Below are 26,545 nucleotides of genomic sequence, written 5' to 3' on the forward strand. Positions count from 1 at the left end.
TGTCAATGCTGCATGAATACAATAGTATACCGGGTTATCAAAAATATGAAATATAATAATTGTGCCCCCCCCATCCAGTTCATATGCCCCCCTTAATACTGAGCCCTGGCTACGGGCCTGTGCTGAAGTTGGCTTGATGCCCAGGAGGGAAGTGAAATTTTATAAAGATTGAGGAAGTTGGTTCCAAAGGTGGGGAAAATATCAGTGAGTTAGTAGAGGTGAGCAGTGATTTTGTATTTGAGAGTTTCAGGAGAAGTGGGTCGCTGGCAGACTGTGAGCTCCCTGCAGAAACCTGAGGGTGGAGGGATGGATGGTGGACAAAGCATGGCAGAGGGTGCAAGACCAGAAAGGAGGTGAAAGAAGATAAACATCACCGACCAGTCTGCGATGTGAAAGTGATAGACCGAGAGAATCGGCTTCATCGTGGGAGATACCAAAGACTTGAGTTCCACGACGTCAAGCTGAGAAAGGTCAAGCAATGCGCCAGCCTGGAGGGGAGAGCAGTACTTCATGAAGCTGCAGAGTGAGGCCTTATAAGTAGATAAGAGTTCTCTTGTGCCATGACGGAGGATGCCCAGTGAGTGACGCTTTGGAGGCCAAATTAGATTATGTGGTTTGCCCAAGAAAGATCATGGTTGATGGTGTGGGCCAAAAGTTTGTGACTTATGGTAACTTATTCAAGAGGATTTCAGAGAAAGTATATGGGAGGGTTCGACGGAGACGGAGATGGACATGGAGACGGAGACGGACTGACTCTTTTTACTCATTTTATTCTAAAATTATAAAAGCAGGTATGGGGTCAGTAACTCAGAACACGACAGCAATAAAGGAGGGGGAAAAAAAGTTCAACAGTTCATTGTAGGGGAGAAAGGAAAATCATTAAGGTGTCAACAAGTTTACAGATGGCATCTTTGAGTGCAGATTTTTCCTGAAAAAGTGGAATATTATTGTTCATTACAGAAAAACAATGTTCAAGCTTTAATCTTGTGCTTACAAGAGCTTTCAAATAAGTAATACTGTTGGTCAGGTCAGATCTGTGACCTGCTACAGGTACCATGTAAACCTGTACTAACCTGTTCCATGGTCGGGTTGTCGGCGACTAAACCATCTCCCCCACCAGGTTTTCTGGTGAGTAGGGTGTTTGGATATGGACACCCAGCAGGATTAAAAACAAAACCTGTCAAAGGGCAGAGGAGCTCCTTGTGAGTCAAAGGACAAAACCTGTCCTTGTGAGCCAACGGCCATCCATATCTAGTGCCCAACTGTGTCTGCGGACGTCCTCCTGCAGTTGGGTTACTTTTTTATTAGGAGGTTGGTGGCAGGATTTGCACTCTGGCCACCGTAAAACCCTTCATTACGCAAAAAAAATCTGAAAACCCACTCCGTGGGAGTACCTCCTGTGCAGCTTCACTTCGCAGGGCAGCTCACCGGATGATGGGATTGGGGCAAAGCCTTCGGGACCCCCAATCTTTGAAAGGAGGGAAACCACGGGGTAACCTCCCTGGGTGAGATTGCGGGAGAGTGTGTCGGAGTGGTGCTGAGGTGTCGTCCACCAGACGGCGGTCTCCTTGGGTTAACCTGAGGCGGTCCCTTCGGGTGGGTGCCTGGAATGTCCTATCCCTAAGAGAGGATGATCACCTGTCTCTGTTATCATCTGAGCTCAAGCGTTTGGACATCGGTATTGCAGCACTCTCTGAGGTTCGGAGACCGGATTGCGGCGAGATAATGGTGGGTGTTTACACCTACTATTGGTCTGGTCGCTCTGATGGTGACCATACCCAAGGAGTTGCTGTAGCTGTGTCCAATAAGCTGACCCCAATGATAATTGAGGGAACACCGGTCAACGAGCGTATTATGAGATTAAGGATTCGTCACTCCTTTGGTGTCATTTCCCTGGTCTCTGTCTATGCTCCGACTGAGGTGAGTGACCTCACCGTGAAGGACATATTCCTCACCGTGAAGGATCAGTGCCCCAGACGAGATACACTTCTAGTCTTGGGGGATTTCAATGCATCGACTGGAACTGATAGGGATGGTTATGAGACGTGTTTGTCCCCATGGGTCAGGAACTATGAATCAGAATAGGACTAAGTTCTTTGACTTTGCAAGAAGTCATGGACTTAGGGTGGCTGGTTCATGGTTTCAGCACCCACAAGCTCATCACTGGACTTAGTATTCCAACGCTGGCGGTGTGGCAAAGGACATTGACCATGTCCTCGTTGACGGTCGCTGGAGGATGATCAAGAACTGCAGGGTCTACCGGAGTGTTCAGTTCCTCAATACTGACTACCGGCTTGTTGTTGCAACTCTAAAGCTGCACCTTAAATCCTGGAGAATGGTACCATCCCAGCCTAGGCTGGATGTTGGCAAGCTCAAGGATGAGAGAGTAGCTGAGGAGTTTGTGAACAGGTTGAGTAGACATTTGGGTTGTCTGGGTGCTTTGGGGGGTCCTGAAGAGTTATGGATTACCTTCAAGACCACCGTCCTTGATGTTGCCGGTGGATGTCTTGGAACTCACTGCAGGGCAAAGAAGAATTTTGTCTCTCAAGGGACACTGGATACCATTGACCAGAGTCGCAGGGCCAGGCTGAATGGCAGAGCTGAACTGTTCAGGGAGCTGAGGCGTAAAACTGTACGTGCACTGAGGGTGGACAAGGAGGCCGATGTGCGAGGAATCTGTGAGGGGGTAGAGCATCACCTGTGGACAGGTGATTCTCGTCCTGCTTTCAGGGGAATTCGCGCATTGCGTTCATCCAAGCCCATCCCTCGGAGCACTGCAGTTAGAGCAGAGAGTGGGAGGCTCTTAACAGAGGAGTCTGAAGTGAAGGCCTGCTGGGCCGGTTACTTTGAGCGGTTGTACCAGGCTGATCCCCCAGCTGTCGAGTTGGACGTCAATGGTGTTACAATCCCTGTTGCTGACCCTCCAATCAATTGTGGTCCACCTTCGCTTGTGGAAACACGGGCTGCGGTGAACTGGTTGAAACAGGGTAAAGCTCTAGGGATCTGTGGCATCCATGCTGAACTTCTCAAGGCTGGTGGAAATGCTGCACTCGTGTCGTTGCATGCAGTTTTGTGCTCTGCCTGGAACACAGGCATCATCCCAACTGATTGGAAGAGGGGCCTTGTTGTCCCTCTCTGGAAAGGGAAGGGTGATCGCCAAGACTGCAACAACTACCGAGGGGTGACGCTGTTCTCAGTGCCGGGCAAGGTCTTTGCTCGGATAATTCTAGATAGGGTTCGCCACCATCTGCTTGAGCACCAGCGTCCAGAGCAGTTAGGCTTTACACCAAAGAGGTCAACAATTGACCGTATCATTGCTCTTCGTGTCCTCACCGAACGCAGAAGAGAGTTTCGGCAGGGCTGCTTGCAGCCTATGTTGATATCTATAAAGTGTTCTATTCAGTGAATCGGGATGTCCTCTGGAGGATTCTTGGTCTTCGTGGGGTGCCACCAAAACTGATCGATCTGATGTCTGAACTCTATTCTGGTACTGAGAGTGCTGTGAAGTGTGGTGGTACCATCTCTGACTTATTTCCAGTTGTTACTGGAGTTCGTCAGGGGTGTGTACTGGCCCCCACACTTTTCAGCACTTGTATGGACTGAATTTTAGGGAGGATGTCAGAAAGATCAAGCTGCGGTGCATCGTTTGGGAATGTCAAGATCTCGGACCTTGATTTCGCCGATGATGCAGTCATCTTTGAGGAGACTTTAGATATCCTTTTGGGGGCCCTCGAGGTGCTGAATGAGGAGTCTGAGCCGCTGGGATTATGGGTTTCTTGGGTCAAAACTAAGATCCAGGCTTTCAATGACATCCTGGATGCTGCTGTCCTGTCTGTGCCTGTTTTTGGTGAGGATGTTGAGGTCGTGCAGAGATTCACTTACCTTGGCAGTGATATTCATGTCTCTGCTGGCTGTGAGTCAGAAGTCAATAGACGTCTGGGTCGGGCCTGGGGAGTCATGGATTCACTGGATCATGGGGTGTGGTGCTGCCGGTACCTGTGCGGGAGGACGAAAGTCTGAGTCTTCAGGTTCTTGGTGCTTCCAGTCTTGCTCTATGGATGCGCGACTTGGACTCTGACCAATGATCTGAGACGGAGACTTAATTCCTTTGGTACCAAGTCTCTTCGGAGAATCCTTGGCTATCGCTGGTCAGATTTTGTGTCCAACGAGCGGTTGCTGAGAGAGACTCGGATGAGATTTGTTACCTTCATGGTCCGTGAGAGTCAGATGCAGCTGTATGGACATGTGGCTCGTTTTCCTGACGCTAATCCTGCTTACCAGATTCTCTCAGCGAGGGAGTCTCATGAGTGGAGGAGGCCAATGGGCCGACCACGTGCCTCGTGGTTGCAGCAGGTTGACCAGCATCTCAAGGAGATGGGGATTGGCCTGGCATCTGCCTGGGGGAAGGCCAGACGGAGGCACCTGGAGTACCGACGGAAAGTGGACGCAGCGACGCGCTGTTCTGGCACATGCTCCCATACCTGACCTGAATACTGTTGCGGGGCCGGGTATCGGCCACGAGCAGGACCGCTAGATGGAGCCGCAAGTCGGCTCGACCGATCGCCCGGAATTCAGATCGTACTTCTCCCGGTGACGTCACTTGCACACCAAGCCCGCGCGGCCTGCCGGGCAGGCTGGCACGCGCGCATCGTCCCGGGAATCCGCTCCGTGCGCTCCGCGAACAGAACACGCGGTATGCAGCACGTGATGCCCCATACACATGCCCACGTGGGAACCCGTCCGTTCCAAAGTCAATGACTCGCCGCCATTTTAACTGTCCACACGGCCGGCTTGTGTCCGACGTGGAACGTTTCCGGGCCGGATTGTGCAGGCCATGCGCGAAGTGCACCACGGACCTCGCACACGCCGTCGCGCGAACCTGGCACGGTAACCAAATTAGCTCTATACTGCGCAGAAGGCTCGCCACACCCGTCTCCCGTCTGAAACCAACCGAAGTCCATTTTCATGCATGCACTCACGTACGCCATTTTACTCACGCATGCCATGACACTCACACTATGCGCATGTTTCACCACACATTTCGACACACTCATACCTTTTACCACACACACCAGGACATTCACGCTGGGGATTCGCGTTAACACAAGGGGTCCCGGGGTCTCTTTACCCCCCAAGCTGCGCGCGCACCCGTTCACCTCACTCATCCCCTCAACCTCGCACGGCACAACCGAACTCACCTGGTCGTGATCCGCTTCAAGGGGGAATAGCGTCTACCCTCGTTCCTTAAAGAGGCCATCCTGCCTCTCGCATCGGTCCCAACACATTCCCCGAGCTCAACCCCATTGTCCCCTATTACTCCCACGTGTGTGCTCCTTTGTATCGTGTAGTTCCTCCTCTACCTTTTATATCTCCCGCGTCTCTGTTCTTTTCGTCGTCTCTTTTATTATTTGTGTCTCCATCACCCCTTTTGTCTCCTTCGCCGTCTCCCCGTGTTTAGTAGTTTCTTCTTTTATTCCTTTTATTATCTGTGTCTCCGTCACCATTAATTTTTCCGTCACCTCCATGTGTCTCGTCCTACACGTCTGCCTAATTATCGTGACGGTGTCTCTCATCACCCCGACCTCACCCATCTCCATCGCGGAACTGACACAATTCACACTGCCTCTCGTCGGTTCGGTCCCTCTGCCACGTGGCGCCGCCATGATGCTTTTCATCCTGCCCAAGCCCATCCTCATTGCCTCTTGCCCTGCCTGGAGGTTCAACCCCATGCACTGCATTTCACCCCTCAGTGTCTGCATATTTGCATCCATCTTGTTGTACAAATCCGGCGTGTTTGCGTCCATTTGTTTCTTCATTCCCATCAACATTACCCCCAAATGGTTCATGTCGAACGACCCTGACAAAGCCAATTCGCCTTGGTCGGGTGCGGATCTGCCACGGGTCGGGGGGGAAGTTTGACGGGGGGGGTGTCATACCACACCTCTGCGCCCCTTTCGGACTTTGAATTTATTTGCGGGGAAAGTTCCTGCATGGGGGTGTCCTGCACGGTGGTTCCATCCTGGTCCTCTGGTTCTATTAACTCTACATTCATATCTAAACCCACCTTTCTCAGCTCGTCTTGGCTGGCCATGTCGCGTGTTAGGAATAAATTTAAACACTCGCAATTTGGGGAAACGGGGGGGGGGGGTTCGCTCCCTACACTCCTGATCCGAATCTGTAAATTTCGCTCCAGAGACGGAGGGGTCTGAATTCCACTCCTGAACACCAGATGTTGCGGATTCTAACCTGCAAATTTACAGAGGTGGATGGGTTCACACCCCACTCCTGACTACCAATTGTTGCGGGGCCGGGTATCGGCCGCGAACACGACCGCTGTATGGAGCTGCAAGTCGGCTCGACCGATTGCCCGGAATTCAGATCTTACTTCTCTGGAAAACTCCGGAGAATACGGGTCCTTTGTTTTGGACCGTGAAGCGTCAATATTTCCACCACGTGGTACAGGTTTATTCGCCAAATCTCAAAATACCTAGAGACCACGTGGCGACCTACCGAGTCTTCACACCCTCGACGGCACCCGTACGGAGCGAGCTGCTTAGCGTGCTCATTCCATGAGCGATCCGAGCGGTTTGATCGCCGAGTTCCGTTGGTCCGATTGTCCCGTTACAACGGCCACGGCAGAGGCCTGCTAATTCCCCAGCACGCGACACGCTCAGTCAATGAAAGAATGGACACGAACGAGCTGAAACATTGAACAAATGGGGTTTATTTAAACAATAATGGGGGGAAACTTGGGAGGCACGTACAGGCAGAGCTAAACCGAATATAAGAAATGCAAGTATATACAGCAAAGGCACTTAACAGTTTGCAACTTACTGACTGGTGCCACAAACACACATACGCACACACCCAAAAGAATCGGACCAAATGGACCTTAATTGTACCTCCAGCCCGGAGGACAGTCAGACTGAAGATCAAGGTAGCTGGCTACCTGGCCGCAAGCGCGCGGCTGGCGTCCACTCCTTCCGGGAGCTCCGGTCACCCAAAGACGGACCAGCGCAGCCGGACCCAGTTGAGGTGCGTCGAGACGATCGCCCAAGCGGCGGAGGAGGATCATTCGGAGGAGGAGGCGGACGAGGAACAGGACTGACTACCAGGACGGTGGAGAAGTCTCTTCTTGAATCTCGAATCAAAACCAATCGAATCGAATCTCGTCTCTGTCTCTCGTATCTCGTCCGTCATACCTCGTTTCAGTCCAGCCGTCTGTGCTTTTATCTCATTCCCCCTGCGGAAGGCGGGGGGGGGGTGTCTCCGCCTTCCCCGCTTCTCCACACAGGACAGCCTTCTGCGCAGAATCCCTCGTCGCCCTGTCACTGGCCAGTTTTGGCGCGCATATCCTCGCCGTCCCTCTCACTGGCCAAAACGGGCGGCAAACCCTTCGATTGGCCAGGTGGCGTGGTGACATCACTTGGACCGCCCCTCACAGAGTCGGGGAAGTCCGATTGGCTGAGCGACGGTCACGTCACTCGATGCATCCCGATTGGACGACCGCCACCGTGATGCTCCTCCTTTAACTCCGCCTCGTACGTGACCGAACACATCGGGATAATGGCGTCAGGTAGAACAAGGTGAAGGTGTGGCTGGCGTCGATGGGGGTGTAGAAGTAAACGAACCAAAAACCTGACTATTAAAATAACTTCACTGCGCATTTACATTTATTTACCCATTAGACAAGGGACGGGAGCTATCTATAAAATCACATACTTACCGATACAACGAATCTATAGGAACCTGAATGTTGTGTGCGATAGTTTTCCAAATTCGTAACAATACATTGTTAGAGGTAACAGCAATATTCTCCATTTTTGCCTTCCTGGACTTGTAAATTGCAAACATAGTTTGGCCAATTATAAAACATACTCAAACTACTTTCTTAAAGGAAGAAGGGCCAGTAAGACCAAGGATAAAAACATTGTGATTAAATGGAAAATTAAGTTTTTTTAAAAAAAATTTGTTGGAGGAGATTAAAGGGGGCTTTCAGGCGTCGACATTCGAGGTATATATATATGTATATATATATATATATATATATATATATATATATATATATATATATATATATATATATATATATATATATTGTTGTGGTTGACGAAATTCGCAAACCACCATTCAGGTCCCTTAGGTGAGATATCTCTGTAAGTATATGTGTAGTTAGGCCCAAACCCGTTGTTTCGAGGGAATAAATGTCATTCAGTCGGGCTGCGACTCTTCAGGATAGCCGTTTTTCTTTTACTATCTTTATTTTGGACCAGCCGCCATTACTACCACCACCAACCACAACGCCGCTTCACAACAACAACCACCAACCACAACGCCGCTTCACAACAACCACCAACCACAACGCCGCTTCACAACAACAACCACCAACCACAACGCCGCTTCACAACAACAACCACCAACCACAACGCCGCTTCACAACAACAACCACCAACCACAACTCCGCTTCACAACAACAGCCACGACCTTTACCGTCACAACTCGCCACCATCGCATCACCGTCATTCCCACGCCACTTGTGGGCGCCGATGCTGGACTCGTGCGGGGCGCGCATCGAGCAGCGTGTTCAGAGACATCACAGACTTTCCGAGAAAAACGGATCAAAAACGACTCACGCCCACTTCTGTTCCGTCCTATCGGCGAGCTGGGGCGATTTGGCCCCGCCTCCAGGGCGTTGGAGTGAGGACGCTATATGCAAATTCATGGATCAAAAAGCATTCACGCCCACTTTTCCTCGGTCCAATGGGGAGCCAGTTAGAGAGGTGAAGGGTCGGAGGCAGAGGGTCAAAGGTGAAGGAGCAAAGCCACGGGGCTTATATAAACGGCTGCGTTCGTCAGTCAAGTTCAGTTCAGTGGGCAGTTGTGGGTTCGGAGGGGAGAAGTCAAGAGTGAAGAGTTGGGACGAGCCAAGAGAGGAGACGGAGAGGGCGATTAGACGGAGCTGTGGAGAGGTGGCGGCGGCGAAGGCGGACGAGGGGGTGCTCGCGTCGGTGCCGGGAGCTGCAGAGGGAGAGGCCAGCAACGCGACCGAGGTCGAGGAGGAGACGCTCGTCGCGGGACCCGAGACAGGGTGATATCCTCCTTTCCCCCGAGCATCAACAACCCCCTCCTGTTTCCCCCCGCGCTGAGATAGTGCGACAAGGGGGCCCCCTTCCCACCCCCTACCAGACACTGTCCGCGAGGCCCGCGGAGTTGAGGCGCCACCCCCACTTTGCGTCTCATCATCAGACGGTAGGCCCGACACGGTCTCGGCCCCAGGCCCGCCTCATCCTGGAGGGTGGTTCTTTTCTTTTGCTTTGGGAATATGTGTTGTCGGCGCCGTCTGTGAAGTAAAATTGTATAATTGTTGCCGTGTGCTCGGTAGTCGGATAGCTCTGCATTGTGTTTCTCTTTTATATTTGCTTTTTGTGTAATATTGTGTTTCTTCTCCTTTTACATGTGCTTTTGGTGTAATTGTATATGTGTGCTTCCCGTTCATCGCGAAATAAATGTGAGTTATGTTGAACTGTTTTCCCGCTTCGCTTCGTCTTTTCTTTCATTGAATCTCCATCTTGCTTCACGTAAAGGGTTGGTCGTGGGCTAAAACGCCCGATAATTAATCGAACCGTCGAGGCCGACGAATAACACCGCTCGGTTATCCCGATAGTACGGAACGGGTCGCTTAAAGTGGCCCGTGTCCGAAGTCGACCTGCGGCGAGGTGCGATCGCCCGGTCTACCCTCCGTGTGGGTACTTAGGTAGGTCGAATTTGGCGAGCAACCCTATCCCACGCGGGGGCCGATTGGCACGATCGTGGTGAGACCGAAAGGTCCACCCGTGACTAGTTCCCGGCGTTAGTCCGAGAGGGTCACGACTGGATTGTCCGTCCGGTGGGCGACGTGCCGCGATTCGAGTTACGTGGCCGTTCGCACGCCGGCGGGCGCGAATCACAACAATATATATATATATATATATATATATATATATATATATATATATATGTATATATATATGTATATGTATATATATATGTATATGTATATATATATATGTATATATATATATATGTATATGTATATGTATATATGTATATGTATATGTATATATATATGTATATGTATATATATATATATATATATATATATATATATATATATATATATATATATATATATATATATATATATATATATTGTTGCGGATTTCGCGCCCGCCGGCGTGCGACGGCCACGTAACTCGAATCGCGGCACGCCGCCCACCGGACGGACAATCCAGTCGTGACCCTCTCGGACTAACGCCGGGAACCAGTCACGGGTGGACCTTTCGGTCTCACCGCGATCGAGCCAATCAGCCCCCGCGTGGGATAGGGTTGCTCGCCAAATTCGACCTACCTAAGTACCCACGCGGAGGGTAGACCGGGCGATCGCACCTCGCCGCAGGTCGACTTCGGACACGGGCCACTTAAGCGACCCGTTCCGTACTATCAGAATAACCGAGCGGTGTTATCGTCGACCTCGACGGTTCGATTAATTATCGGGCGTATTCAGCACACTACCAACCCTTTACGGGAAGCAAGATGAGGATTCAATGGGAGAAATGACGAAGCGAAGCGGGAAACAGTTCAACACAAAAGCACATTTATTCGCGGCACACGGGAAGCACACATATACAATTCCACCAAATGCACACAGAAAAAACACAATGCAATTTACACAAAAAGCAAAAGAGAAACACAATGCAGAGCTAATACCGACTACCGAGCACACGGCAACACTTATACAATTCTACTTCACAGACGGCGCCGCCAACACATACCCAAAACCAAGGAAAAGAATACCCCCAAGAATGAGGCGGGCCTGAGGCCGAGACCGGGTCGCGCCTACCCGTCTGGTGATGAGACGCGGAGCGGCGATGGCGCCCCAACCCCGCGGGCCTCGCGGGCAGTGTCTGGTAGGGGGTGGGAAAGGGGCCCCCTTGGTCGCACTATCTCAGCACGGGGGGAAACAGGAGGGGGTTGCTGATGCTCGGGGTATAGAGGATCTTTATTATCCCTGGTGTGCGTCTCCACCTCGGCCAGGTCGCGCTGTCGGCCTCCCTCGGGTGCAGCTCCCTGCACGACGCGAGCACCCCCTCGTCTGGTGTCGCCGCCTTTCCACAGCTCGTCCCCTCCGTTCCGACTCCAACGCACACGACGAGCAGCTCCACCGCCCGCGAAGTCTTGACCCTCTGCTTCCGACTCTCCTACTCTCCGCCTCTGGACTCTCCGACTCTCCACTCTCCACTCTCCCCTCTCCACTTCTGGACTCCCCGACTCTTCACTCTCGACTGACGAACACGGTCCTTTTATCCCCCCGTAGCTTCGCCTTTGACCCCCTCCCTTTGACCTTTCACCTCGCTCCCCATTGGCCCGAGAAAAAGTGGGCGTGAAGGCTTTTTGATCCACAAATTTGCATATATCGATCGTCCTGGAGGCGGGGCCAAATCGCCCCTCGCTCACCGATTGGACGGCAAAAAGTGGGCGTGTGTCGTTTTTGATCCGTTTTTGAAGCACAAAATCCGTGATTTTGTACACGCTGTTCGACGCGCGCCCTGCACGAGTCCAACACCGGTACCCACAGCGGGGCAAGAACGGTGGCGATGCTACGGTTGCGAGGTGTGACGTGAAGGTCGTGGCGGTTGTGGTGAAGCGGCGTTGTGGTTGGTGGTTGATGTTGTGGTTGTGGTGGTAATCATGGCGGTTGGTCCAAAATAAAGATAGTAAAAGAAAAACGGCTAGCCTGAAGTCGCAGCACGCATAAATGACATGTATTCCCACTAGACAACGGGTTTGGGCCTAACTACACATATACTTGCCGAGATACCTCACCTAAGGGACCTGAATGGTGGTTTGCGAATCTGGTAACCACAACACTACCCCCTCCCCTTTTTACAGACTCGTCCCGAGTCGTCAAATTTTCGTGTGCCATCATGTGTAGTTTTCCCCTAGTACATTTTACCTACGGATCCCTGAGTGCGACATTCATGGTATTCGTGTCCCCAAAATAAATAACCTGAGGGCTGCGTAACTACCTAAACAAACTCACTCACACGGACGACTTAAATAAAATTGCCGGCGCTAGACAGACATGCCGGGGGCGCACTCATATTTACAGTACATCTTAACCTTAACTTACAAATTTTACACTAAACCATGGCCCAGGATCATTGAACTCTGCAAAAGAAAAGCAGTTAGCAGGGAGCCAGGCTGCCCGCAGGCAGTCTCTGGCTCAAAACAATGCAGGTGACAGGGAACGTGGCTGGCTGCTCACACGCAGTCCAAGGCCTTCCCTTTTGAACTGAACGCAGTGAACCACAACGGTGCATGGGCTGCACAACGCAGTCTCCGTGCCAGCTCAAGTGGCACACGCAATGAGCTCAACGAATGGATGGGTGAACACAAACACGGTGCACGGGCCGCCACTGCAGGCCCGTGTTGTAGCTGCCAACGGGGCAGTTCTCGCAGCTTGCAAACTGTTGCCTTGCGGATCCTGGCGCACATGGAAATGAACAAGGGGGGGGGCAAAGCAAAAATTGAATGGGGCTGGTGAACGGGGGCAGTGGGCATGGCATGGCAAAGGTAGCAGGCAAACACAGCCCGCAGAAGAAGGCCGCTGCAGGCAAACACAGCCGGCAGATGAACTGGCCGGCACAGGCCTTGCAGCACACAGCTGCCGATGAAGTTGGCCGGCCTCCGCCTTGAAGTAAAACACGGCCAGCCGATGAAGTTGGCCAGCTCTTGCCGTTCAGTGGAGGTTGGTGGAGGGAGTGCGGTGGTGCTGGCCACTTGGAGGGCGGGCTCGGACCTACCTACCTGTCTCCCTCCCAACCTATCGCCTTTGCCTGTCACTGTACATACCCACTCCCTTAATTTGTCAAACCCCAATTTAGCCCCAACTTATTTTTTTGTTGTTTTTATTTTTACTTCCCCACTATAAATCGTCCCCTAACCCCCTTTATCGTCCTTGTTCGGCTAACCTATCCTGTCACCTAGCCTACTCCCAACCCCTACGTTCCCTTCCCGGAGGGGAACAAGGGATAGCTAACGTCCTGTGCCGAGGCCCAACGAAGCCTCAGAATGGCCTCCCCAGAGTTCGGCGATCTATAACCAAAGTGGGTCCAGCGGCCCACAACGACAGCGAGGGGATGGATGGTGCGGAGGGGTACACTTCCTAATCTACCCTATCCATTTAACTGTTCAACTACGCCGGGACTTTCAACAAGCGCCTCTCGCTTAAAGTATTGGTTCTAACAACCCAGATTCCCGTCGCCTGTGTTGGTGTCCTCACAACTTCGGGCCTCGCCCCCCAATTTTCTCTCCGTGCCCTCACACGGTCTCCTGGCTGGGACACGTGGCTCCCTTTGGCAGGCACGACCCTCTGCCGAATCTCCCGCTATGGCACCCCCGGGCACTACACTGCCTCCGAGCCTACCAGCTCCCTAACACCGGGGAGTGCCCCCCATGGCACCTCCCCTGAAACGCACACGTGGCAGGCCGGCCTCCCGGGCCCCTTTCCGAGGGTCACCCGTGCCCACAACACTGCCCACGCGGCTAATGGCGCCCCGGGCCCCCGCACCAAGCAGGCGCACCCGTGCCCACTACGCTATCCCGGCCCCCCATGGGCCCTTGGCCTACCACGGCCGACTAGCCTGGTGCCCGGGGTACCCACTCAGCGATACTCACCTTTCGCAGCCACGCTCCCAAGCCCGTCAACAGGGCTCCTGCACCCCTCCAAATGGGTCTCGAGCCTACTTTCCCACCAACAACAAAACGACCTCCATTTTTACAATTTGACTAACCCAGCTAACTCACTCTACACTGACCCCGGGGTCCCTTGGGCGGGAGTCACTCCTCCCCCCCAATCACTCATCGCACCATGCATTCCCCATTCACTCCACACACACAGACCCGCTGGCCTCACTCACTCAGCATGTCTCCACATCATAACTCACCAACTCTTCAACACACACACCGCTGAACTCTGCCATACTCCTAACTACATCCCCTAACTAACTCGTGCTCCCACGTCGTCCCTTATACTACAGCACGTTCCTTTTAACACTACGTAGCTAAACTACGTCCCCTTCACACATTCACTGTCAGTCACTGTCTCCAAATAAATAATTTTATTTCCCAACCTAAATCTGGCTACAATCCCTCTAACTAATCCATTCCACGGACTCCATGAGGACTTACCCCTGCCCCATGAAGTCGATCTAACTAAGCTAACCCTTCCCCCTAACTAGTTTCCATCCTGTGCCCAGGTAAGGGGATCTTCCACCCCTTGCCCAGGAATCCTTTGCACCCGAAAGTGAGGCTTACTGTTTTTTTTTTTTTTTTCCATGCGCAGCACCTGCGCGGCAACTCAGAGCTCGCGCACTTTACACCTGCCCGTGAAGTCATGCAGCTGCACGTGTACCTCGTCCCTCCTTGGACGGTACCATCGGCCGGGATACCCCTCCTGCCGGATTCCAACCACACGTGCAGCCGTGACGTCACCGTGCGCATAAAAAAAAACACAAGCCCCACGTTTCGATGGGTTCCCCACGCGAACACATGTGCTTTGCCCGTTGGAGCTTAACACACACGATCGCGTGGAGAACCCATCCGGTCCAAATCCATTTACCTGCCTAAACTTTGTCCGTCCGCGGGATCGGCAAATCCACCGCTGGCGTTTCCGGACCGGGGCTTCACTCTCGCAAGCGAGCACGTGGTGGTCTCGTGCGTTGCACAGCACGAACCGCGTGCTCACTGCTGGGTGAACCCGGCACGGTGCCCGAAACAGCTACAGCCGCGACCCGGCTTTCTCTCCTCTGTCGCCGTCTCCGTTTCCATTCCACACACGCATACCTGCGTGTTACGACGCACACAGTCCACACCATCACATTCACACGGGGAGACGCGGCTGCGTGCTCCCGCATGCCAACCGACATCTCCCTCTCATACCGCTCTCTCACACACACGGTCTCCCTTGCATAACCCATACCACTCACACGTGGTGCTCCATTCACTCGTCGTCCCTCACTCACACACGCGGGGGCCCTCACCCGCGGTGCCTCACTCACACACACGGCGACACTCACACACGCGGGGGCACTCAACCGCGGTTCCTCATCCATACTCCGTGCCTCACTCACACACGCGGGGGAACTCACCCGCGGTGCGTCATCCACACACGGCGTGCTGGGAAGCACACACTCCGGCACACTCGCCACCACACCACTCACACGTGGTGCCTCACTCATACTGGCCGTTTCACTCACACACACGGCCTCACTCACACACGGTGCCTCACCCACACACGACGTGCTGGGAAGCACGTACTCCGGCACCATCGCCACCACACCACTCACACACGGGGTCGCTTCCACACACGGGGACGCACTCACACCTTGCACCACACACACAGGGACAACCACACTGAGGATTTGTGTCCCCACAAGGGTCTCCGGGGCCTCTATACCCCCCAAGCTCTCCAAGCACCTGTCCACAGCACTCGTCCCCTCAACCTCGCAAAACACGACCGAACTCACCTGGTCGTGACTCGCCTCAAGGGGGCATACTCCCTCCCCTCGTTCCTGGAGGAGGCCATCCAGGTGCTCGCACTGGGTCTCTCCCCAGTCCGCCAGCTCACCCCCATTATCCTCCACTACCTCTGTGTGTGTGTGCGTCACTTACCCCGTCTTCCTCGTGTAGTCTTTCCTCTATTTTTTCTATCTCCCGTGTCTCTGCCAACTCTTCACCCTTTACCTCCCTTGTCTCAACTATTATTTCCTTTGTCACGGCCTTCATGCCCGCCTGCAGGCATCGGCCCATGTTCTGCGTCTCACCCCGGAACTTTTTCATTTCCTCCTTCATGTTTGTTTCCATTCCGTTTATTTGCTGTGTATTCGCATCCATCGTCGTTTTCACTTCATTCATTTGCTTGTTCATTTCGTTTTTTATTTCATTTGTATTTGTGTCCATCTTTTCGTTCATGCCTTTCATTTCGTTTTTTATTTCATTTGTCATTGCCGCCAGCATGGCGCATAGCTGGGCCACGTCGGGTGCGCTTGAGTGAGCCGTTTCGGCAGGGGTTGGGGAAGGGTCTTGGTGGAGAGGGGGGGGGAGGTGTCATACACCGCGGCCGCTGCCGCACCCACCTCGGGCCCTGGGTTCAGTTGGGCGAGTCCGTGTTCCTGCACAATCAACATTTCCTGCTCGGGGATTCCATCCTGGACCATGGATCCTACACATTCTACATCCATTTCTAATACCCCCGGCTCCCGCTCGCCTTGAGACGCCATCTTGCTTCTCGTGAAGGGTTAATTTGCTCGCTCGTAATTTGGAGGGAATCGGGGGTCGCTTCTCTCACCCCTGGACCGATTCCCGTAAATTTAGCCGGAGACAGGAGAGCCCGTTTTCCTGTTCTCCGATACCAGTGCCGCGAGGAGGGCGATGAATTTGTATCGCACGACCTGACACCAGTGTTGCGGATTCCGCGCCCGCCGGCGTGCTGACGGCCACGTAACTCGAATCGCGGCACGTCGCCCACCGGACGGACAATCCAGTCGTGACCCTCTCGGACTAACACCGGGAACCAGTCACGGGTGGACCTTTCGGTCTCACCGCGATCGAGCCAATCAGCCCCCGCGTGGGATAGGGTTGCTCGCCAAATTCGACCTACCTAAGTACCCACGCGGAGGGTAGACCGGGCGATCGCACCTCGCCGCAGGTCGACTTCGGACACGGGCCACTTAAGCGACCCGTTCCGTACTATCAGAATAACTGAGCGGTGTTATCGTCGACCTCGACGGTTCGATTAATTATCGGGCGTATTCAGCCCACTACCAACCCTTTACGTGAAGCAAGATGAGGATTCAATGGGAGAAATGACGAAGCGAAGCGGGAAACAGTTCAACACAAAAGCACATTTATTCGCGGCACACGGGAAGCACACATATACAATTCCACCAAATGCACACAGAAAAAACACAATGCAATTTACACAAAAAGCAAAAGAGAAACACAATGCAGAGCTAATACCGACTACCGAGCACACGGCAACACTTATACAATTCTACTTCACAGACGGCGCCGACAACACATACCCAAAACCAAGGAAAAGAATACCCCCAAGAATGAGGCGGGCCTGAGGCCGAGACCGGGTCGCGCCTACCCGTCTGGTGATGAGACGCGGAGCGGCGATGGCGCCCCAACCCCGCGGGCCTCGCGGGCAGTGTCTGGTAGGGGGTGGGAAAGGGGCCCCCTTGGTCGCACTATCTCAGCGCGGGGGGAAACAGGAGGGGGTTGCTGATGCTCGGGGTATAGAGGATCTTTATTATCCCTGGTGTGCGTCTCCACCTCGGCCAGGTCGCGCTGTCGGCCTCCCTCGGGTGCAGCTCCCTGCACGACGCGAGCACCCCCTCGTCTGGTGTCGCCGCCTTTCCACAGCTCGTCCCCTCCGTTCCGACTCCAACGCACACGACGAGCAGCTCCACCGCCCGCGAAGTCTTGACCCTCTGCTTCCGACTCTCCTACTCTCCGCCTCTGGACTCTCCGACTCTCCACTCTCCCCTCTCCACTTCTGGACTCCCCGACTCTTCACTCTCGACTGACGAACACGGTCCTTTTATCCCCCCGTAGCTTCGCCTTTGACCCCCTCCCTTTGACCTTTCACCTCGCTCCCCATTGGCCCGAGAAAAAGTGGGCGTGAAGGCTTTTTGATCCACAAATTTGCATATATCGATCGTCCTGGAGGCGGGGCCAAATCGCCCCTCGCTCACCGATTGGACGGCAAAAAGTGGGCGTGTGTCGTTTTTGATCCGTTTTTGAAGCACAAAATCCGTGATTTTGTACACGCTGTTCGACGCGCGCCCTGCACGAGTCCAACACCGGTACCCACAGCGGGGCAAGAACGGTGGCGATGCTACGGTTGCGAGGTGTGACGTGAAGGTCGTGGCGGTTGTGGTGAAGCGGCGTTGTGGTTGGTGGTTGTTGTGGTTGTGGTGGTAATCATGGCGGTTGGTCCAAAATAAAGATAGTAAAAGAAAAACGGCTATCCTGAAGAGTCGCAGCACGCATAAATGACATGTATTCCCACTAGACAACGGGTTTGGGCCTAACTACACATATACTTGCCGAGATACCTCACCTAAGGGACCTGAATGGTGGTTTGCGAATCTGGTAACCACAACAATATATATATATATATATATATATATATATATATATATATATATATATATATATATATATATATATATATATATATATATATATATATATATATATATATATATATATATAGTAACATTTCAATGGACCCACAGAAAGGGCAAACATTATAATTAGAGGCAGAGAGATGGTTCAGTAAGACATAACAGGGTAAAGCCCAGTGAACTAATTTCCATTGGATATCTCCAACATATTTTGGGGTTGGTAGGGAATAAAGTCCTTTCCAGTTGGGTTGGTGGGTGGTGTTGGAGATACTCCAATAGTACCACTGTATGTGTGACTTTGATACAGGCATTTTCCGATCTTCCTTTGGAAAGGAGGTGAGAGATAATGGAGGGTTGCTCGGCTTGTCTAGGCCAGGTGAGAGATCGCTTGCTGAATCATACACAAGGGGTTTGGGAAAAATGCCGGTTTTGGTGTCAGTAGATGTACCGGGTGAAGGTTATCGGTACCGATCAAAACCGATAACGTTATCCCCCTTGTCCCCAGTGTACCAATTCTCCGACTTTGGTGTTGCCATTTGTGGCCTTTTTCATGAACCAGGAACTGCCGCAAACCAATAACGTTATACCCTTGTCTCCATTGCAACAGTGAGAAGGGGCATTCTATGTCAAGTGTACACACCCTCCCGACACGAATACCTCATTTTCTCCCCATATGTTGGTCATTTATTCACTTGGGTGAAAAAACTCAAAATACCAACTTTTAGACCTGTGGGCCCATTTTAGGGGCCCCCCAAATTTGGGCACCCCCAGCTGCCCCACAATCTTCCAGAGGCCATGTCACAGGTTGTAGTGGTCCAATTTGGCTGATCTTGGTATCAAAATGCTCGTAAAAGTGAGATATTTCGAATCGCGTAAAGTAAAATCACTCCAAAACAGTAATTCAAAAAGTTATAGTTTGGGGCGCCCTTTGACCTTGGCCCCCGCTCCGCAGCCAAACCGATGGTCCCGATTTTTTTTCGTGTGAGAATACCCCTTCATATACTCCAACACCTCAGCATAAATGAAAATGGGATCTCAATGGGTTCAAGTGTGATGATGCTCTTATTGTTCGGGGACTCAGGTGCTGGACACACAATACATAGCACAATATTTGAACACAACATTTCCAATACACTATATCAGGATATTGTACATAAATTTTCCACATGCACATGCAGGAACTGGAAGCGATACTTGTAAGAGTAAGAGTTTTTCCTTGCATATTATAGTCAAGATTTTTTGCCAACCAATGTTTTATTTGACAGCTGTGTTTCTTTTTTACTGATTGTGTAGGTTCTACCTGTAGCAGTTTTTGGTTCTACGGAAAGAAGTTTATCAGAAATGTCTAAAATGCAGTGGTCGTCAATGTCAGGAAAAAGAAACTATTTGCGGGCCCGTGTGGATGAAGAAAATTCACTTTCACTTCATGAGTGTCCTGAAAGGCTTCCATGATGCAGGCAAGCCACCATTTTCCATCATAGTGCACTGTGACATAACCTGAGAGTTTCCCGTTAAAAGTTGGTGTAGATTTTGAAATAGCCGACTCGATACGGTGTTCCTCGCTAAGGCTGAATTCACGTACTTGAAGAGCAGTTTCAGAAACAGGGATGAAAGCATGAAGTTTTTGAGTTCCAGCCATGGTTTTGGCCGTTTTTTAACCTTTCTTCCAGATTTCGTTCTTCCTGGTCATACGCCTCTTGGATCGCGTAACCGAACTTCATTTCATTCAAACCATTTTCAGCAAAGGCGAAAAGATCTTTTGGAGAACTAATTGGACTGTCGTAAGGTCTACGCAGGCTCTCACGTGTTGCTTCTCGTTTGACTGTACCTCCCACGCCATCTGAAGAGCCCTTGCCATCACTTGTGGCAAAAAAATGCCATTCTCCGTCAATACCATACTCTGACTTGTGACGACATAGGTTTATGAAGGCTTTGCAACTCTTATATTGGCCAGCGCAACCGTCTGAGAAATAGTAAAGTTTCTTTACATTTCCAAAGCTAGATTTCAAGTGTTCAATGAGCATTCTTTGGAAGAGGTGGACTGAGACAACGTCGTGAGTATTGCATTGTGATATAATCGTGAACGAATCGTGGTTTAATTTGCCATCGTCCGATTTGAAATAGTAAAGCCAGGGGTGAATTTTCCCTTGAGAGCAGTTCCAATGGAATCCTTGGGCCGCATCCTGTACAACAAACGAATAGTTCTCTGAGAAGTCTCCAATAATGACAAATTCTCCTTCACCGATTTAGTCTTTCTTATTTTTCAGAAACTGAGATTGGGCCTTGGCAATGAAGTTGTGTCTCACTAAGTTCACAGAATTGATTAATGAATTCTTCCAAAGGCAGGACCATGGAGCTCAGTTCAGATCTGTTGGTGGATGTCCACCATTTAAACTGAATTTCATCAATATCCTCAAGTTCATAAGCACTCAGTAGCTCGGTTTTGAAGTCTTCAATTGATGGGCAACTTTCACAAGTTCTGAAATAACATGCCGGTTGTGCTGGGTTACAAACTATGCGTGCTATCACATGATGATAGCTAGGAAGTTTGGCTATTTGTGGCATTTTGGAACGAAACATCATGAGTTTCACATTTTGATGTATCGTACATACACATACACTGTGTGTATTGCCTGAACCGGCCAGGACACACTCCGAGAGATGGAGCATGGCGAACTTCGCGAATCCAACTTTCAAGCCAGGGTTCTTCTCTTTGAATTTCTGAAACAGTTCCTTGAGATTGTTTAGTACCAGGCGCTTTTGAATTTTGTCTTTTCCATGTTCATTCCTGACCACCACACAGTCCTTTTTTCCCGGCATTATTCGGCTGACTTCATCACTTCGGTAAAATTCGGTTACGGCGGATTTCACTTCGTGAGGCAATATTTTACGGTTTGGGATTTGGAGACGATAGTATTCCATTTTCTTTCTCTAAATTTTTGGCTTGCACAGCCATTCTTTGGGAGCAACTGAATTCACTCATCATCCCTCTGATGCTCATATTCCAAGCAAATATTGTCAGTATATGTATTTGCTCTGAACGGCTCGAAACAACGAATTTTTCTTTCAGGCTTTTGATCACCTCTGGCATGCAGTTTTCATCACATTTTGACGCTGTATTTAGTGTTTTCTCCGCAGTGCTTGGCCCAGCAACTAGTTCCAATTTGTTTCGCACAGAATCTTCCACTTTACTTCGCTTTTCAGGAACGTACCCTGGGTTCCTTTCCGCCTTTCGTTTGTCGAATGGGCTTTCGCCTATCATCGATAACGACTGGTTTAATAGGTCAACTTCTGTGTCTCGCTCAAAAACCTCCTCGTCCTCATCTGTCGAAATAGATTCTGCAATGCCTTCGATAGTACCTTCTGATGATAATTTCGAACTGGTCGAGGATGATTCTTCAATCCACTCTGGTGACAACTGAGAAAGTTTTTTTTCTGTACAAAGTCTGTCATGTTTTTTTCACCTTTGAAGAAAATTTCATCAACATATCATTTGACACATTGTGAAGATCTTTTCGTTGTTTCGTTTTATGGCAGCTGAACGGATCGCAACAGTATTTTCGGAACTCCTTTCAATCTTTAGTCACTATGCTTACTGCAAAATATGCAAAAACTGAGATTAGCCTATTTATAACTTAATTCAATGATGGTTATACAAAAAATGTACACTTAAAAATCAATAGACACAATAGGCCGAATAATTTTTTTCCCTCGACTCCCTTGAACGATTTCCCCTCGACTCGTTCAGAGCAGGGCTACTGATGTCCATTCACGATTTCTTCCACACATTTTAAAGCATTCCCCACATTTCTCCCCACACAGTGCATTACACCATCACCCTCTATTATCTCCCCTCCCCCTCCCTTTTTCACGTTCGGACCATGTAAGCCCACAGACTTGCTTCGGGTGAGCGAGGGTTCGCCAACGAGCCCCGACCTCTTTATCTCTCCCCCTCTCCTCTCCCCCTATCCCTCCCGCTCTCCCCCTATCCCACTCCCCTCCCCTATCCCTCTCCCCCTATCCCTCCCCTCTCCGTCATATCTCTCTCTCTCTCTCTCTCTCTCTCTCTCTCTCTCTCTCTCTCTCTCTCTCTCTCTCTCTCTCTCTCAGAAAACCACACTAATGCAAGCTTCTATGTGAAACAGGGACGAAGGGGGGGGGGCGGGGGGATGATTGAACACGCAGGATAAAAGAGAAATAGCTTTTCATCGAAAGAGTAACTATTCCCACAGTTCGAAATCAAAATAACTGCTTTCTGCTACTGGGAAAGGAATGAAACGGTCTAAACAATGTAGGCAAGGCCCAAGTACAGTCAATCAGAAAAGAGCACAACAGCTCCTGCAAGGTTTGAAGGTACGGACAGTGACACAGATCAAGGGACACATTCTCAGCGGTGATAAAGAACAGCATTACATTGACTGGCGATGCTCACAGAACCTCGGCAGCTCCCGCAATGCGTCGACACAAAAATCTGTGCATTATATTCATTAAATTTGTAAACTAAATAAGAAATATCTAAAGTTATGTTTAATCATGCACTAATTGATAAACGTAAGTCTTCCTGGAACTTGCGCAATATTTCCAGATTGTTTCGTAGTTTTAATCAAAAAATGACAAATCGATATCAACTGAAGGCAGATGTATGTTTTCCAGAAAGCAAATGTAACCGTATACATGGATACTGTTACATTGTTTGCAATGGAATCCTCTCAACGACAGCATTTTACTGAAGTTTAAATAGTATTTTATGAGTGAGGAACAATGTCTTTATTCTTTCACACTAATTACAAATACTTAGAGGAAATTTTCTTTTACACGTGGGAATTTGACGCGAGGGCCCTACTTAAGTTGATCGTCTCAGACGGCATCTGTGGTTGCTGAGCAACACCTCGTGCTGATGAGTTATCTGCGGCTCATTTGCTTCAGGGTTGAAGGTCGGGAAGTGGGTCCGAGAGGCCACTCGTGACCCGGCCAGAAACCCGTAATAATATGTATAGATGCCACTGCTGGCTATCTTCACTGACCCGTCATACTTGCCAAATCACAGCGACCATACCAAGCAAGTGTGCTCCATTGAGTGAAATGTATGATTCTTGGTCAAGATTGTTGTATCTCTCCACTTTTTCAGGCACATTTGCAGGGCTGATAGACATAGCAGCGGATTGGCTGACAGACGTGAAGGAAGGCGTCTGCTTGTCTTCATTCTGGTGCAACCGGGAGCAGTGCTGCTGGGACTCCAATGAGACTACGTTTGAAGAGCGTAATCTCTGCCCCGAATGGCGGACATGGTCGCAACTGGTCCTCGGGCACACAGATGTGAGAACTGGGTGAACAGCGGCTCTGACTTAATTACAAATTGCCCCCCACCTTGAAAACCTAGATTTGTTGAAGGATTTATTCTCGAAATCAAACTGCACCTTTTGTTTGTATACAAACCAAGGCTCGTGAAAGAGCTGCAACACACAATGGATCAGAACTCAACAGAACAAAAGGAACAGCAGGGAGAGAGAGAGAGAGAGAGAGAGAGAGAGAGAGAGAGAGAGAGAGAGAGAGAGAGAGAGAGAGAGAGAGAGAGAGAGAGAGAGAGAGAGAGAGAGAGAGAGAGAGAGACAGGGACAGGGACACGGACGGACAGACGGGACATGACTGCAGCAGGGCCGAGGGACAAAATCGACAGATGACAAACAAGGGAGGAGGGTTTGGGGAAGATGCAATGTGTATACAAGATTGATGCAAGTGCAAACTCTCAGGAACGAAAAACAGGAAATATGGAAGGGGGGGGGGGTTGGGTTCATTGTTACTTCACTCGTAATAGTCTGATCCATGAGGGATAGTGCTGACCTGATCCTTGACGGTGGGTGAAGAGTAAACAACAATATCTCGCAGCTACTACAGCTGTGTTTTAGTCTAAACTGCTCAAAATTGTCTTGCTTTGGGTATTTATGATAATAATAATAATAATAATAATAATGAGAAGCTTGCTTTATAATTGCAAGCAGTTATGGCCGGGAACCACACCAGCCAACAATACAACCCCCTCCCCCCCACCGCTTCGATATAACCCCCCACATCAATAAAACCCACATCGATCGAAAGCTGACCTACGACGTCTTCTGTATTAAATTAAATTCAGAACAGATGGTCGATCACATCTCTAAAATTTCGCATTGATCCGATAAGGTTTTTTTTGGTCCACCGTGGCTGCGAAAACATGTGACAGATTATGTTTAAATTTTCAACAATATTCCCCCATGCCTGGTCAGTCATATTAAAAAAAAATCTGGGAAACCGCTTAACTTATACATGCGATACTTTAAGAATATGATCTACTACCCTGAGAGCATGTATTTTGATAATGATGTCATCAGTGAGCTGGTGTGACACCACATTAGTTTAAAGAAAAATATTTTAAAATTATTTCTCTGAAACCGATTAACCTATCAATGCTAGACTTTGCAGTTATGATCCACAACTCTCCGTGCATATATTGCATTTAACAATGACTTCATCAGTCACGTGGTGTGGCAGCCACATTGGTTTGAAGGAAAATATTTCAAAATTCTATCTCAGAAACCACTGAAGCTATCGATGCAAGACTTTGCACTCCCCTTGCTGTATATATTGAGATACGATTCATATCAATCGGTTAAGCGGTTTCGGAGAAGAAGGTTCTCAAATGAATATGGCTGCCAAACCACGTAACCTATGACATCAAAATTTTTCACTCCGCCTATGAATGGACAGAGGATCACGTGTGTGAAGTTTTGTGTTGATCGGATAAGGTCCGTTTTTTTTTTTATCCAATATGGCTTCCAAACCACTTGACCAATAGGTGGAGTGTAAATCTTTTTTTCTCTCCAATATGGCTGCCAAACCTCTATCCAATATGGCTGTCATCATTTTTACACTATATGCAGTAATGGTGTAAAATAAAAGATGGAAAGTTTCATATTGATAAGTTAAGCGGTTCCAGAGAAATATATCTTTAAATATTTTCCTTCAATCCAATATGGCTGCCCCACCATGTGACCGATGACGTCTTAGTGATCGAACATAATCACCATGCCTCCTGGATGATACACCTGAAATTTTCACGTCAATCGGTGTGGGCGTTTTGAGAAATTTTGTTTTTTAGGTTTTAGGGTAAATCCAATATGGCTGCCAGACCATGTGACCGATGTTGTCATAGTTTTCAAACTTCATTCGGCATGGCTGCTCAATCGTGTGTGGTTTCACTTCGATCTCTATCGTTGTTCTGGAGAAGAACCAAATCAGAAGGTTTTATTCTTCAAAAAATCATGGCTGCCAAACCATGTGATGGATTATGTCATAAATTTAATATTTCAATATAATTGAGTCGTAGGCACAGCTGCCCTCTGCACGGCAGCTCACCAGATGACGGGATTGGGGCAAATCCTTCGGCACCCCCACTCTTTGATGGAAGGAAACCATGGGGTAACCTTCCCGGGTCAGATTGCGGGAGAGTGTGTTGGGGTAGTGCGGAGGTGTCGTCCACCAGACGGAGGTCTCCTTGGGTTAACTTGAGGCGGTCCCTTCGGGTGGGTGCCTGGAATGTCCTGTCCCGAAGAGATGATGATCACCTGTCTCTGTTATCATCTGAGCTCAAGTGTTTGAACAACGGTATTGCAGCTCTCTCTGAGGTTCGGAGACCGGATGGTGGTGAGATCATGGTGGGTGTTTACACCTACTATTGGTCTTGTCGCTCTGATGGTGGACAAGGAGGCCTGGAGACTCTGGAAATCCTTTTGAAGGCCATCATGGTGCTGAAGGAGGAGTCTGAGCCGCTGGGATTACAGGATTCCTGGTTCAAGATGAAGATCCAGGCTTTCAATGACATCTTGGATGCTGCTATCCTGTTTGTACCTGTTTGTGGTGAGGATGTTGAGGTCACGGAGAGATTCACTTACCTTGGCAGTGATATTCATGTCTCTGCTGGCTGTGAGTCAGAGGTCAAAAGACGTCTGGGTTGGGCCTGGGGGGTTAATGGATTCACTGAATCATTTATTTATTTATTTATTTTCATGGATTGAAAGTTCCCCCCCCGCCCCCCAAGTAATAAACAGACAGGGGTGAGTGAAAACATTACCACCATCCACCTTCGGGTTCAGAGGTAAAAATAAACATCAAAACAATGTGGTCCACAGCCTGTAAGGCTAATGATGCCCCAATCAAGGGAGGTGCAAAGCACCCCCCCCACCCCGCCCCCTTTTCAATGGGACGGTTTCTCTGTATGCAACTTTAACACAGGGACTGAAAATTCATTTCTTGGCTTCTACTGGACGAAATTGGCT

General features: G+C 50.0%; 1 protein-coding gene and 1 long non-coding RNA gene across 6 annotated transcripts in view; one reads left to right on the forward strand and one right to left on the reverse strand.

Moving 5' to 3' along the window:
• CLCN3 (Cl-/H+ antiporter 3) overlaps positions 1 to 26,545 on the forward strand; it is a 113,599-nt gene that overhangs the window by 14,610 nt on the left and 72,444 nt on the right. For all 5 annotated transcript variants that reach the window (XM_085886740.1, XM_085886737.1, XM_085886736.1 and 2 more), the window contains exon 4: positions 23,362 to 23,549. In XM_085886740.1, the coding sequence (XP_085742866.1) occupies positions 23,362 to 23,549 (188 nt within the window). The remainder of the gene's footprint in view (positions 1 to 23,361; positions 23,550 to 26,545) is intronic.
• Positions 10,612 to 12,561, reverse strand: LOC147025601 (uncharacterized). The gene is made up of 2 exons (XR_015058869.1): positions 11,323 to 12,561; positions 10,612 to 11,284 (listed from the first exon to the last, which is right to left on the reverse strand). It is a non-coding gene; the product is annotated as an uncharacterized LOC147025601 (long non-coding RNA).

This window comes from Eptatretus burgeri, chromosome 6, assembly GCF_056783735.1.
Source record: "Eptatretus burgeri isolate ZD-2024b chromosome 6, Ebu_testis_v1, whole genome shotgun sequence".
Lineage (NCBI taxonomy): Eukaryota > Metazoa > Chordata > Myxini > Myxiniformes > Myxinidae > Eptatretus > Eptatretus burgeri.